Source organism: Protopterus annectens, chromosome 8.part0, assembly GCF_019279795.1.
Source record: "Protopterus annectens isolate FY-2018-M chromosome 8.part0, PAN1.0, whole genome shotgun sequence".
NCBI classification, from domain to species: domain Eukaryota; kingdom Metazoa; phylum Chordata; order Ceratodontiformes; family Protopteridae; genus Protopterus; species Protopterus annectens.
In genome coordinates, this window is record NC_056741.1 from 532074801 (window position 1) to 532089419 (window position 14619).

The 14619-nt window shown below is 42.6% G+C and overlaps 1 protein-coding gene across 1 annotated transcript in view; it reads right to left on the minus strand.

Annotated features, from left to right (window-relative positions):
- The window catches only part of SETDB1 (SET domain bifurcated histone lysine methyltransferase 1), a gene marked incomplete in the record, with an annotated part of 3089600 nt that overhangs the window by 328044 nt on the left and 2746937 nt on the right, over window positions 1-14619 (minus strand). The window contains 1 exon segment of the mRNA XM_044080041.1: window positions 10288-10490. Within this exon segment, the coding sequence (XP_043935976.1) occupies window positions 10288-10490 (203 nt within the window).

Consider the following 14619-nt stretch of genomic DNA (forward strand, 5'->3'; position numbering starts at 1 on the left):
CTGGAATCTCTCTCTGAAGGTAATGGATTTTTAGCAGTGGAGGCCTTAATTCCCTTGGGACCCTGTGAGATAGTTTCTGGGTCAGCCGCATGGCTTTTGTATAGGAATTGGTGTGAGTCAGAAACCTGGTAATACCTGTCAGGCTTGACTGGGGCTGGAGCTAAAGAGTCTGGGTTAAGGCAGGCCTCCGAATAAACATCATCAAGAATGTCTATGACAGGAGGTATAGCCAGAGGCCTGTGCTGAGGGAGCAAGAGAAAATCCCTAAGCCTTTTCTTGGAGTCTGAGTACTCTTGGCCTTCCCAGTGGTATGCAAGGTTTCCCCAAAAGAGTAATCCTCAGGAGGGGAGACAGAGGGAATGGACGCCTCTGCATCAGAATCTTCAAAAGGGGAATATGAATGTTCCTGGTCATCAGAATGCTCTGAAATAATGGACGCCTGGTCCGAGGAGGGGGATTCTTCCTCCACTCTGGGCCTTTTGTCCGGGGGGGGGGGTTGAGAACCCCTGATAAGAGTAATCAAATCCTCAGCCATTTTGAGCATCTGCTTTTTAGGCATGGGGCCTTGAGAAGGGCACTGTGGAGCTTGTCTCTTAGAATGCATGGCTGCTTCAGACTTAGTGAAAGCCTTGATGGAAAAAGAAGAGGAAGGCCTGAAGACACCTTGAGAGGTGGCAGACCTGTCTAAACTCTGTTTCACCGCCAAGAGTTGGTTCGGTATCGGTAGTCGGGGTGTGGGCCGAAGAGCCTGCGACCTCGGGTACAGTAGACACCATCGGTAGTCAGGGGCTGTGTAGTCTCCTCACTGAGAACCGGACCACCTGTAGTCGGCTTTGGCGTGGTGTCGGTAGAAGCCGCGGACCTCGTATGTCGGTCCTTATCTTTGCGTCTTTTACTCAAAACTGGAGTCGGAGTATCCGACGACATAATGTAATAAAATTTTTTGCCAAAATAGTGTTGGGAGAACTCCGCCCGACACTTAATGGTTCGTCTGTTGAATGTAGCACAAAAACGACAGGCCGAGACGTCGTGGTCTGGGCCTAAGCAAGGAATGCAGAGGGAATGAAAATCCTTATGCGGTATTTGCTTCCCACATGAAATGCAATTATTAACTTTGTCTGATATCGGTCTGAGGCAGGAAAAGTTTCCCCAATGGGGTACTTAGCTTTCAAGAAGACTTCGGTTGCAAGATATTCGTAATCTCAGGAGCTGGCCGACCGGCACTTGCGAACTGCTTCTGCTTCGGGCACCGCGCGGCAAGAAAGACTGAAGAAAATGGCGTCGGCTGGTTCTTTTATACCCCTGTCGCACTGACGTCAGGGAAGAAGCGAAGACAACTGACGCCGGACCTAGACTTCGGAATTCGGCCGACCGAGGACCCGCCTGACGGCAGGAGAACCCATCTGTTATGACTGCAGCTGTATGCACGATGAACATCCAGGACTGCAACAGGGAATACACTCGAACATCTACATTTATGGTAAGTGTACACCAGCTGTACTATGTTCTTCGTGTTTCACTGTTGCAGTCATCACATTTGGGTAGATTCCCAAAGCTAAGGATGGGAGGAGGAATTTAGACAGCATTAGGACCAGCTATAAGGCCCTGCAAAACTGCAGTGGTAAAGTCAGCTCTGGATTTAGTGAAAATTGGAAAATGGTAATGCTTGGTGAAAGTATGTACCGAACTACAGGTAGCAGCTTCTAGGATGTCTCTGGTTGGGACACCTCTGAGAAAGGCTGTAGAGGTAGATGCAGCCCTGGTTGAATGGGGTCTAATCCCCTGTGGGATAGGTTTTCCCTGGTGCTTATAACAGAAATGAATGCAATGGCCTATCCATTTAGAAATGGTTTGCTTTGAAATAGCCTTCCCCTCTGCCTCTGCAGCAAATGCCACCAGTAGTTGTTCAGATTTCCTTTGAGGTTTAGTCCTGTCCAAGTAAAATCTAAGTTGTCTGTGCACATCTAAGGAGTGCAATATCCATTCCCCTTTGTTCTGTGGATTAGAAAAGAAGGTTGGCAAATGAATGGACTGATTAAGAGCCACACTGGATACCGCCTTGAGCATAAAAGAGGGATTGGTCCGGAGAGACACCCTGTCCGCATGAAAGATGACGAAAGGCTCCACTGCCATAAGGGTCAGTAATTCAGATACCTTTCTTGCTGAAGTGATTGCTAAAAGGAAAGTTGTTTTCCAAGAAAGGAATTTTAACTCTGCAGTTGCAACTGTCTCAAAAGGAGGAAAAGTGAGTTTTTCCAATACAAAATTAAGGTCCCAGGCTGGAGTTGGGGCTCTCCTGGGTGGTCTTAAGTTTTCGGCCCCTCTGAGGAACTGCTTGAGCAGTGGGTGAGAAAAGAGGGGTGGTTCTGTGTTGTAATGAGCTGAAATGGCCGAGGCATGAATTTTGATGGAGGAAAAGGAAAGTCCATTGTGAATCATGTCAGTTAAGTATTGAAGAATCTGAGGTAAATTGGGCGCTGCAGTGGCCATCCCTTGTGTTTGCTTCCAGGCACAGAATCTTTTCCATTTTTCAGCGTAAGATTTTCTAGTACTAGGCCTCTTTGGCTCCAAAATGACATCCAACACTTCTTTACTGAGGGATGGTAACGGAGAGATTAGGTAATTAGCCAGGCTGCCAGGTTCAGGGTTTGAAGCTGGGGCTTCAGAATCTGGCTCTCCTGCTGAGACAGCAGAGTAGGGGTCTGAGGTAGGTGCCATCGGGCCAGCTGAGACACACTGCGCAAGAAGGGGTACCAGTGTTGTCATGGCCAGTCTGGTGGAATCAGTATCATCCTTGGTTTGTCCCATTTGATCTTTAATAGTACTTTGGAGAGGAGAGGCAGAGGAGAAAAGGCATAAAGGACACAGCCTCCACTTTCCAAGCTTGTTTGTGGGGAGTCCTTGTGCAGAATTTGTCCAATTGGTAGTTCTGGGGGGAAGCAAACAGGTCTATATCTGGGGTCCCCCATTTGTTGATCAACATGTTGAAAATCTTTGGTTCCAGTTTCCACTCGTGTGGGTCCATGAGATTTTTGCTTAGTTCGTCTGCCAGTATATTTACTTTTCCTGGCAGGAATTGAGCCTGTAGATGCACTTGGTAGCTCAAGGCTGTGTTCCACACTGCCATGGCTAGTCTACAGAGGGGATAAGAATGGTTACCACCTTGCTTGTTTATGTACCACATAACAGTGGTGCTGTCTGTCTTTACCATTCATTGTCCTGAACGAATGTGGTCCTTGAAGGCTGTCAGAGTATTCTGTACAGCTAACATTTCTTTTTGATTGATATGCAGGTGCATTTGACTTTGGTTCCATTTGCCCTGAATGCACTTTCCTGCCAGGTGAGCCCCCCCCATGCATAGTCTGATGCGTCTGTTGTTAGGATTTGGGTGGCGGGGGCAGAGTGAATGGTAGTCCCTTGTTTTGTTGGCAGGCCTCTGCCCACCAAAGGAATTATAACCGTAGGCAAGGTATGATAGTAATCATTGCTTCTAGATCCTGAGAATGTTGACACCATAGGCTTTTTAGATACCATTGTAGTTTCCTCATATGCAGTCTTGCATATGTAATTAGTAGAATGCACAAGGCCATGAACCCCAAGGCTTGCAGTATTTGCCTTGCAGATAGCAGGGTTTTTGTGGCCACTAGTTTGAAGTAACTTGTCAAATGAATTTGTTTCTCTGGCATGAGGAAAGCCATCTGGGAAGTTGTGTTCAAGCTTGCTCCCAGGAATATAACTTGTTGACAGGGTACCAGATGTGATTTATTTTCGTTTATGGTGTACCCCAGACAAGTTAACACCTTTTGTACAAATGCCAGATGATTCAGAAGTATGTCCTGGCTTTCTGCCTGAATTAGACAATCGTCCAGGTATGGATATATCTGAATATTTCTTAACCTGCAGAATACAATGATTGGAGCTAGGCACTTTGTGAATACCCTGGGTGCAGTAGATAAGCCAAAGGGCAGTGCAAAGAACTGATAGTGCATGCAGCCTGCTTTGAAGCGTAGGTACTTTCTGCAAGATTCCCTGATTGGGATGTGCAGGTAAGGCTTCCTTTAAATTCAGTGTTGCCAACCAGGCATCTTTGCCTATTCATGGGAAGCAACTGGTGAAGAGTTAGCATCTTGAATTTTGGAATCACCAAAAACGTGATTAGGATAGACAGGTCCAGAATAGGACGCCATGAGTTGTCTTTTCCGGGTACCATGAAAAGTCTTGAGTAGAAACCGTATCCCTTTTCCTCTTCTGGTACACTCTGAATAGCCATTAATCTTAAGAGAGAGTACTTGCTTTTGAGCCTCCGCCTACTGATTTGGGGGTAGATCTGGCCAATCGTTTGGGGTTGGTAACGTATGGAAGTGAAATCTGTATCCTTGGGAAAACTATGTTTAAAACCCATTTGTCCTGGGTAATGAGTTCCCAGTTTTTTGCTTGCAGAGCAATCTTTCCCCCTACAGGAGCAGTCAGTTGAGAAGTGCTTGAAAGTTTTAAAAGTCAATGAGACAGCTTACCACAGGGGGGGGGTCTTACTACTCCCTTATTTGGAAGTGGGAGCCCCCCCCACTGCTTAGTCCTGTGCGTACTCTGGGACTGAAGCCTGGGTGTTCTGCTGGTTCTGGGTTTGAACTGAGAAGACCTGGAAGAGGCAGGAAAGGACCAATTTTTTGAGGGCCAATGCCTACTAAATCTAGGAGGCTGCACTTGTAAAAAATCTTTAACAGTTTGCATAGATTTAGCTTCTTCCTCCATCTTTTTAAGAACTTCTGCTTTGTTGTCAAACAAGCGGTCCTGATTTAAGGGAGCATCCAGCAATTTAGTTTTAACATGGTCTGGCAAAGATTGCTCCTTAAGCCAAGCATGCCTTCTAAGTACAGACCCGGTGACAGCAGCCCTGCAAGATGTCTCCAGTGAATCAAAACCACACTGCAAAGTATGTTTTCCAACCTGTTCAGCAGAATGCATTAAATCCTGTAAATCCTTACTTTCATCACAATCAGGAATCAACATCATTTTCTGTTTAAGCAATCCAATAATATGCTGCTGATACTTTAACATATGAAACTGGCAATTTAACGCCCTGATGGCCAAGGCTGCAGAGGTGTACACCTTCTTATCCCATCTATCCAGGGCCCTGGAATCTCTATCAGAGGGGGTAGGATTTTTGGCAGTAGTAGCCTTAATGCCCTTGGGCCCCTGTGAAATGGTCTCGGGATCCGCAGTATGATTTTTAAAAAGGAACTTGTGAGAATCAGGAACCCTGTAATATCTATCAGGTTTTCTGGGAGCAGGAGGTAGAGAGTCAGGGGCCAAGCTAAATTCCGAAAAGGCATAGTCAATAATGTCCAGAACAGGAGGGATAGCTAAAGGCCTGTGTTGGGGCAGGAGTAAGAAATCTCTAAGCCTCTTTTTAGAATCAGAGTAATCCTGGCTTTCCCAGTGAAAATGCTCCCTTAGAGTATGCAAAGTTTCATCAAAGGAAAAATCCTCTGGTGCAGAAGCAGAGGGAACAGAGTCCTCTGCATTAGAATCCACATAGGTAGATAAGGGTAAATCCTGGTCATCAGAGGAGACAGAAATTTAAGAATCCTGGTCAGAAGTATCATAAGCAAATTCAGTCCTAGTTCTCTTAGAGGGGGAAGGTTGGCTTCCCCTGATTAAAGTAATAAGGTGTTCAGCCATTCTTATCATTTGTTTTTTAAGCATACAGGCCTGACCATGCAGTCTGGGCATCGGTTTCCGAGGCATGGTGGCAGAGAAGAGGCACAAGCTTAATGGAGTGGGAGCTTAAATTCTGGGTGCTTTGGCATGGGATAGGGAAGGTTCTTAACTGTCCAGGTGTTTACATTTCGGTCTCCTCTTCTAGAGGAGAAAATCTTCCTTTGCGGGGTCTCCCTTGAGTAAACCATTATGGATGAGTTTTAACACTTGTCAAAAAGGTGTTCCCACCTTGGTCAAATGACTCCTGGAGTGGACTCTTATGACTGCACTTTTTGTAACAGGTTAACCCAGAGGCTTTTTCCTTTCCTATATAACTATAAAGTATCAGCACTTAACAGCAACTTAACCACAATAGATTACAGAAGCTGCCATTAAAAAGGATAAAGGGCATATAATAAAATACTGCATGATAACAATAAAAAACACTCAGAGGAGGTTAGAAAAGATTGGGAAGAGAGACTAGAAAGGTGATTTACAAAGGACAATGAAAGATATCTGTATGACTCTCAAGTATGCAACAAAGAAACAGAAGGTTAACAATTTTGCCTGGAGGTGTTTGCATAGATATTTTTATATTCCATGCACTCTTCAGTGAAGTTTACCTCAGGTAAACAGCAATTGCTGGATGTATGATGAGAAAGACAGAGGTAACGGAACATGTTTTCTGGGAGTGCAATGAGTTTGGCAAATTTTAAAAACTCACTACAGAATACTTTGTCAGAAAATGCTGGAGGAGCAAATGGATGTAACTACTGAAAAGATCCTTTTGAGCTGGGACACAGGACATGAAATGCCTTACTGTTTAATTCTAATGGCTACCATAAAAGCAATAACTAAAAAATGGAAATCAAAACTCTTAATTATAAGGTGGGGAGGCAAATAATAAAGACATTTTGAAATGTAACTTTTAATCATAAACTGTCAGGAACTATCAAACTTATTCTAGAAACACTATGGCTGAAAGTAGTGACTTACCTGTCACAATATAGAGTATGAATCCAAAATCTGATGTAGTCCCTTGAGCCAGAAAGATGTAGCTGTGGCTTGAAGAAAGTAGCAACAACATATGGAAAAGGAAGCAGGGCATCATAGGAAGAGGGGAAGAGCTTGAGCTTTCTGAAAAGCGAAATCTTGCCTAAGATAGAATGCCTACAATTAGTCGAACATATTATAGTATGCGGACTGGATCAACATGGATGTGCAGTCTGCACCCCTGGAAAACAATATAAAGCAGCCACCTGTCCTTTGTTTTTTTCCTTCAATTTTTCTAAGAAAAGGGACAAAACTCTTAATTTCAGAGGGCATCTCTTTGAGATAACAGGAAATTAAGAGTTGGTGTGGAATTAGGTCATTTGTTACTTCCCATTTTGACCTTGCCACAACTTTTCAAAAGGCTTTTTATCATGTGCCTGCTTCTGTTTTATCTAGCATTGGTAAAATGGCCAGCTTTTTGCTGGGTAGTTCCTACTGTACTTTGGAATGGATGGAAGGAGCAGCTGTTTCACTCATAGCATATCCTTTTCCTCTAGTTCCTTGAAAATGTCTTACAAAGAGAGTCCAATGAGCAATTCCTTATCAAGTGGGATATTAAGAAGCTGCAACTTGACAACTTCTGGTAGAGATTGGATTCTCACCCAGGACTGTCTCGATCACAGATGCTACAGTCACAGTCAAGAATGATGCATTCACCACATTCATACACAAATTTAAATGCATATCTATCCACCTGTGTAGCTTTCTAGGCTAGTCTGATCACTTTCACCTTTGGGTTTGGCCTAGAGATCTCATGAGCAGAAACTCATTTATGACAAAAAACAGTAACACCATCTGCTTTAGTACTTACTTCAGTACTGTATCATATGAATTTGTTAATTAATAACATGAAAGCTAGGGCTGCTGCAGTGTGACCTTTTCAAAGCAGTATAATATCTTAGTCAATATGTTAGGGGTTCAGGGAACAAACCATCTTCATCTCCCAAACAACATTCATAGACTCCAAAACAGGATCTGCCACTTGCTTTTATATAGAACATTAAAAAAGATCTTGGATTGTGAAAAACAAAAAAACAAAAAAAAAAAAAAAACAAAACCAGCCAGGCTTCCCTCAAAAAAAAAAAAAAAAAAAAAAAAAAAAAAAAAGATTCCTATAAGTGGTGGTATGGTGTGTGGTTGGAGTCTGGTTCTAGGCATATTGTACTAAAAAACATTCACAAATAATGCCTCAAAATGGAGGTATAGCAAGCGGTTTGGGATCTCCAGGCTTAAAAGACTGATGTATCTTTTTTGGAACTATGAGGCCTCCCTAGATTCCCATTTGAAATGGCTCCTCATTAAGGCAAGGGCATCTCTAAATAAAAGGTCTTCAGAGGCGAACCAAAAGACAGGGAGTCTTCATCTGACTCGTATCCCAGAGGAGGGCTTCACAGATTTATAAGCTCATCACCCCCAACAAGAGAAGTATTTCAATCTCTCAGGAAAAAGCTGCCTCTTATTTTTTTGCAGATGACCAAAGACAAAGAGAACTGTTTGTTTAGTCTGGTATGTAGTGACTGAAAAAAGGGAAGTGTGATCTGAGCTAGTACCTACCAGTGTTCATGAGAAATCTGGATGTGGGGAGTTGAGCAGAGGAGGTGCCTCGTATATACATCTTTGGTACTGCTAAGGCCGTTTCTATGAAACAGTGAACTTCTGAAGCTTAGAAGTCTATAACTCAATATGGTGAAGAGAGCTATCTCAGGAACTGGAGAGTCTTGGACAAGAGTCCTGTTCTTCAAACTAGGTCTTTCCAGGCATCCTCTCTCATAATTAGCTCAGTTCCCAAATTTTATTACTGCCAACAGCGATCCAGACCTATATTCATAAAGTAGCAGACAGTATTCTAAGCATTAAATCAAAATGGGAATGGAGAAAGGATATTCGGCCAATAGGGATGACAGCAATTAGGGATACAGACAATAGGCAAGACGGGGCTGGAATTTACTGGAGAAAAATGGCAACAGAACCAAGGCATTGGGAGCAAATAATCAGAGAGGAGAAAGGTAATAAAATGGGAAGAGGCCAAGTACTTATTTGGACTTCAGGCTAGAGACTGCCTTCCCTATCAAGGATTGATAGAGTATAGACAAAGTGAAAGACCAGCACTGGTAGAGTTTTTAGTGCAATCTAGAACAGAAGCTGCTGTTAAAAAAGGAATAATTAGTACAGCATAAAAAATATTGCATGATAACCACCAATGGGTGGTGCAGTGGTTAGTGTTGCCCCCTCACAGCAAGAGGTTCTCCAGCTCAATTCCCGGCTGGAATACCTTCTGTGCGGAGTCTGCTTGTCCTCCCTGTGTTTGCATGGGTTTCCTCTGGGTTCTCCAATTTCCTTCCACGTTCCAAAGACATGAGTCTGGAGTGGTTCTCCCCAGTCCTGCACTGAAAATGGGCTCTGCCATAGTCAGACTGTCTGGAAAACAAATGTTAAATAAATAAAATAAATAACTATAAGAATCACTCAGAGGAGGTTAGAAATAATTGAGAAGAGAGATTGGATAAGTAAGTCACAAAGAAACAATGTGGGGAATATATGTATGCCTCCCAAACATGCAAGAAAAAGTCTAGAAGATTAAGGATCTTTGCTTGGATGTGTTTATATAGACATTTTTATACCCCAAGTAGACACCAAAGAATTTTTCCTCATGTAGAAAGCAAATGTTGGAGGTGTGATGGGGAGGAAAGAGGTAAATGGGAGCATATTTTTGGCAGTATAACGAGCTGGCAGACATTAAAGATTCCCTGCAGACTACTCTGTCAGAGATACTGGGTGAGCAAATTGGTTTAACTAAGGAAATTATTTTTTTTTTGAGCTATGATATAGAACCAGAATTGCCCAGACATGATAAGGTCTTGCTGAGTCCAACTAAGGTGGCTGTCAAATAAAAAACAATTACTAGAAAATAGAAATCAAAGTCAAACTAACTGTATTAGAAGTAGTGAATTTAATGACAGACAAAACAAGTGGAACTGGGATCTTTACAAAAGGGTAACAGCAAATTACATAAAAAAGGGGAATTGTGGGCAGAATACATGCAGAGGAGGAATGAGGTTTAAAAGAAGGCAGTATTTGAATGAGCTATGTAATGTTTGACTGACAACGACCGGATACATTATAAGTGATGTATAATGTTTACAACTAAAATTATGTCAGTAATGTATGATTGCCTATCTCATATGAAATAACTTAAGATGTTTCTTGTTTAAAAAAAAAACAGTGATCCAGACCACGAACATTTAAATTCATCAAAGGCAAAACATAGTTTACATGGATGGATTAGCAGACTCCTACTCTTCAGCATAACAGTAAAACTTGTTCACCAAGAATTACCACAAGTTGGTTAATCAAGGTGTCAACTGAGTTTGTGAGCAAGTAAAACAAACAAAAAAAAAAACATAAGCACACACTGTATGGCACAATGTCTAGTTCCTTCTACATCACAGAAAATAGTTTTGTAATGTACTTCACTAACTTGTGCAAATTTTCTTCCCCACAGGGTTTATACCTGTAAGATAAAATGAGACTTACATTCAGATACCGTCCAAGATTTCCTTCCAGTTTGGCATCTATGATATAACAAGATTCTTCACCATCAAAAAATAACCGAGTACTTTTACGTGGCTGTGTGTTATCTCCAGCTGTCATATTGCTGGATTTGACAGCAAGACCGTGAGTAGACTTCAAGGCAAACCCTCTGGTTGACTTCACTGCTACCTGTCTTTTTGTTGGACCTATTCAAAATATACAGACAAGCATATAATGAACACAACACGTACATTTCAATTAATCTAGTAAAAGGTTCACAAAATATTTTGAATGTGTCTGACATACAACAAAGTATCTTCTTTATTCTTTTGTGTTACCACCAATTTCTATCACCTGCCCGACAGTAGTCACAGATCTTTAAGTTAACTAATGTTCAGATAAACAAATTCTTAGCACACTGCCCAATGACTTTTGCAGCTGACATTACTTTAAATACTACTAATGACTTGGCAATAAGACCACACTGCAAGGTGTTTACAAACATACTTCAACAATGATTGTCAAAGTGGTCTAAAAGACCAACACTTCAAACAAGAAGGACTGTAACAATACACCTGGGTTCCTGTGCAAACATGTGGATAGAAAAAACATGCTCTACAAAGTTGTAGCTAGCCCTCATGTATGACTGTATCAGATTTTCTTTTCTCTATCCCAAGCAATGATGAAGGCCTCTGATGAATACAACTTTGATTTCAGAAGTACTGCTTCATAGTAATGTACTTTCAACTGCCAACCATGTTCTCTTCCTCTATCATACGTTCTTCATCTTCAAATCGTCCCCTTCCATTTGTCCTTAAACAAGAGGCAGATCTCACTGGTCTGTCTACTAATGTCTAAATGTCCAATCCCCTAAGTTTAATTTCACACAAACCTGTCTATACACTTCACCATTTTGGCAACTCTGAACTTCACATTTAGTAATTTAATTTCTCATTGCTTGTATGGTCTACAGAACTGTATTCACGATATCAGACATGGCTTTACCGGTGTTCTCTACAATGGCAGGATTACCTCAATGACACTGGAAATTCACTTGTGCTATGAACACCATCACTTATTGAATTCTAAAATTGCAGTTTCACAATGCATAAAGTACAGTTGTGTACCTACCATAAATGTAGATGTTCGAGTGTATTCACTGTTGCAGTCATTACACTTGGGTTATCCTGTTGGCAGGCGACCCGTAGTCGGTCCGAGTTCCAAAGTCTTGGTCCGGCGTCGGTTGCTGTCGCCTCTTCCCTGATGTCAAGCCTGCTCTGGATTTGGAGTAGAGAGGTAGGTGGTAGTGCTTGGTAAAAGTGTGCACTGAGCTCCAGGTTGCAGCTTCTAATGTCTTTGGTTGGTACCCCTCTGAGGAAGGCTGCTGCTCTGGTAGAATGAGGCCTAATGCCCTTAGGCACAGATTTGCCATGTTGTGCATAACAGAAGCAGATGCAGTGTCCTATCCATTTGGAGATTGTCTGCTTTGTAATAGCTTTTCCTTGTGATCCTGCAGCATATGCTACAAACAGTTGCTCAGTTTTTCTGAAAGCTTTTGTTTTGTCCAAGTAAAAACGTAGCTGATTGTGAATATCCAAAGAGTGCAGAAGTCTTTCCCCTTTATTCTGGGGATTTGGGTAGAAAGTAGCCAAATGAATAGTTTGGTTTAAGGCCACACTGGAGACCACTTTTGGCATGAATGTTGGGTTCGTCCTTAGAGAAACCCTGTCCTGGTAAAAAATAAGGAAAGTTTCCACAGCCATCAATGCCTGTAACTCTGAAACTCTTCTTGCTGAAGTTATTGCTAAGAGCAGAGCAGTTTTCCATGGCAAGAATTTTAGATCAGCTGTGCTGGCTGGTTCAAAAGGAGGTAGTGTTAGTTTTTCTAAAATAAAATTGAGGTCCCAAGTAGGCACTGGTGCTCTCCTAGGGGGTCTTGTATTCTTTGCCCCTCTGAGGTACTGTCGTAGAAGAGGATGTGAAAAAATTGGAGGATCCATATTGTAATGAGCTGAAATGGCAGAGGCATGGATTTTAATAGAAGAAAAAGATAGGCATTTGTCAAACATCTCAGTCAGGTATTGTAAAATCTGAGGCATATTAGGGACCAGTGGGTCGAGCCTTTGTACCTGGTTCCAAGCACAGAATCTCTTCCATTTTTCCGCATAAGATTTCCTAGTGCTGGGTCTCCTGGCTTTCAAAATTACATCCATAACAGCTTTAGAGAGAGGTGCAGTCTGAGTGGCTACATTATCTGCCATGCTGCCAGGTTTAAGGTTCTGAGTTGACTGTGCAGAATCTGATTGTTTTGCTGTGTCAGAAGATGAGGGATTTGAAGTAGAGGCCAGGGTGGGCCTTGGGACAAAATCTTTAGGAGTGGGTACCAGTGCTGGCGTGGCCAGTCTGGTGCAATCAGGATAATTTTTGGCCTCTCTTGTCTGACTTTTAGAAGCACCTTGGTGAGAAGAGGCGTCGGAGGGAAGGGATAGACTGTCAGATTTTTCCAGTTGAAAGATAGAGCATCCACTTTCCATGCTTGAGAGTTATAAGTCCTTGTGCAAAATTTCTGTAATTGGTAATTGTGAGGGGGGGGCAAATCGATCTATGTCTGGGCATCCCCATTCCCTTGTTATCATGTTGAACACTTGTGGATTTAGCTTCCATTCGTGAGGATCCATGAGATTTCTGCTTAGTTCATCTGCCAGTGTATTTTTTGTTCCTGGCGGGAATTGTGCTTGCAGATGTACCTGGTGAGTCAATGCTGTGTTCCACAAAGTCATGGCTTGTCTGCATAGGGGGTAGGAATGTGTGCCCCTTTGCTTGTTTATGTACCACATAACTGTGGTATTGTCCGTCTTTATTAATAATTGTCCTGGATGTATTAGGTCCTTGAAGGCTGTCAGGGCATTCTGTACAGCTAGAATCTCTTTTTGATTGATGTGAAGATACAGTTGTTCCTTGGGCCACGTGCCCTGAATACATTTTCCTGCCATATGTGCTCCCCAGGCGTAATCCAATGCATCCGTTGTTATTGTCTGCCTGGCTGTAGGTAAGGTGAAAGGCTGTCCCTTGTTGTGGTGACAGGCCTGTGACCACCATCGGAACTCCTGTTGTAGGCAGGGAATCAAGGTTATGATTGTCTCTAGGCTGTGACAATGCTGAGTCCAAACACTTTTTAGATACCATTGTAGTTTCCTCATATGCAGTTTGGCATATGGAATTAGTAGAATGCAAGATGCCATGAAACCCAGGGCCTGCAGAATATTTCTTGCAGGGAGCTGGGTCTTTGTTGCCATCATTTGAAAGTAATGAGTCAGTTGCCTTTGTTTGTCTGGTGTGAGATAAGCCATCTGGGTAGTTGTATTCAAGCTTGCACCCAGGAATATTATCTCGAGAGGGCACTAGTTTTGATTTCTTTTCATTTACTGTGTACCCTAGGCAAATTAGTAATATTTTTACAAACTCCAAGTACTTTAGAAGAATGTCCTTGATCTCTGCTTGAATAAGGCAGTCGTCCAAGTAGGGATATATTTGAATTCCTTTTTGCCTGCAAAATGCAATTACTGGTGCCAAGCATTTTGTGAAGACCCTGGGCGCAGTAGATAAGCCAAAGGGCAGTGCAGAGAATTGATAATGCATTGAGATTGCTATAAATCTGAGGTATCTTCTGCACGATTGCCTGATTGGGATGTGCACGTATGCCTCCTTGAGATCCAAAGTAACTAGCCAAGTCTCTTTGCCCAGCATTGGAAAGAGTTGTTGTAGTTTTAACATTTTGAATTTTGGAACATCCAGGAAAGTATTTAGGATTGACAGGTCCAGTATTGGTCTCCATGCTTTGTCCTTTCCGGGAACTAGGAAAAGTCGTGAGTAAAATCCTTGGCCCTGTTCTTCTTGTGGAACATTTTGAATAGCTCCCATATCCATAAGAGCTGCAATCTGTTTTTATGCCTCTGCCCATTGGTTTTGAGGCAGGCTTGGCATACCTTTTGGTTTTGGAAGCGTGTGGAAGTGGAACCTGTACCCTTGAGAAACTATATTCAGCACCCATTGGTCTTGGGGTGATCGTGTGCCAATTCTTTGAGAAAAGTGCTAGCTTTCCCCCTAGGGGTGCTGTCAACTGGTACGTGCTTGGCATTTGCAGAGGGAAGTCATTGTGACTGTTTTCTATAAGGTTGTGATTTGTCTTCTCCTCCTTTGGGGGCTGAAAAACCCCATTATTTAGGTCTGTAGGAGCCTTGGGGCTGAGATCTGCCTCTTGGGCATCTATATCTGTCTCTTTGTGGCCTTTCTGACACTGGAAAGGATCAATTTTTTGAAGGCCAGTTCCTGCTA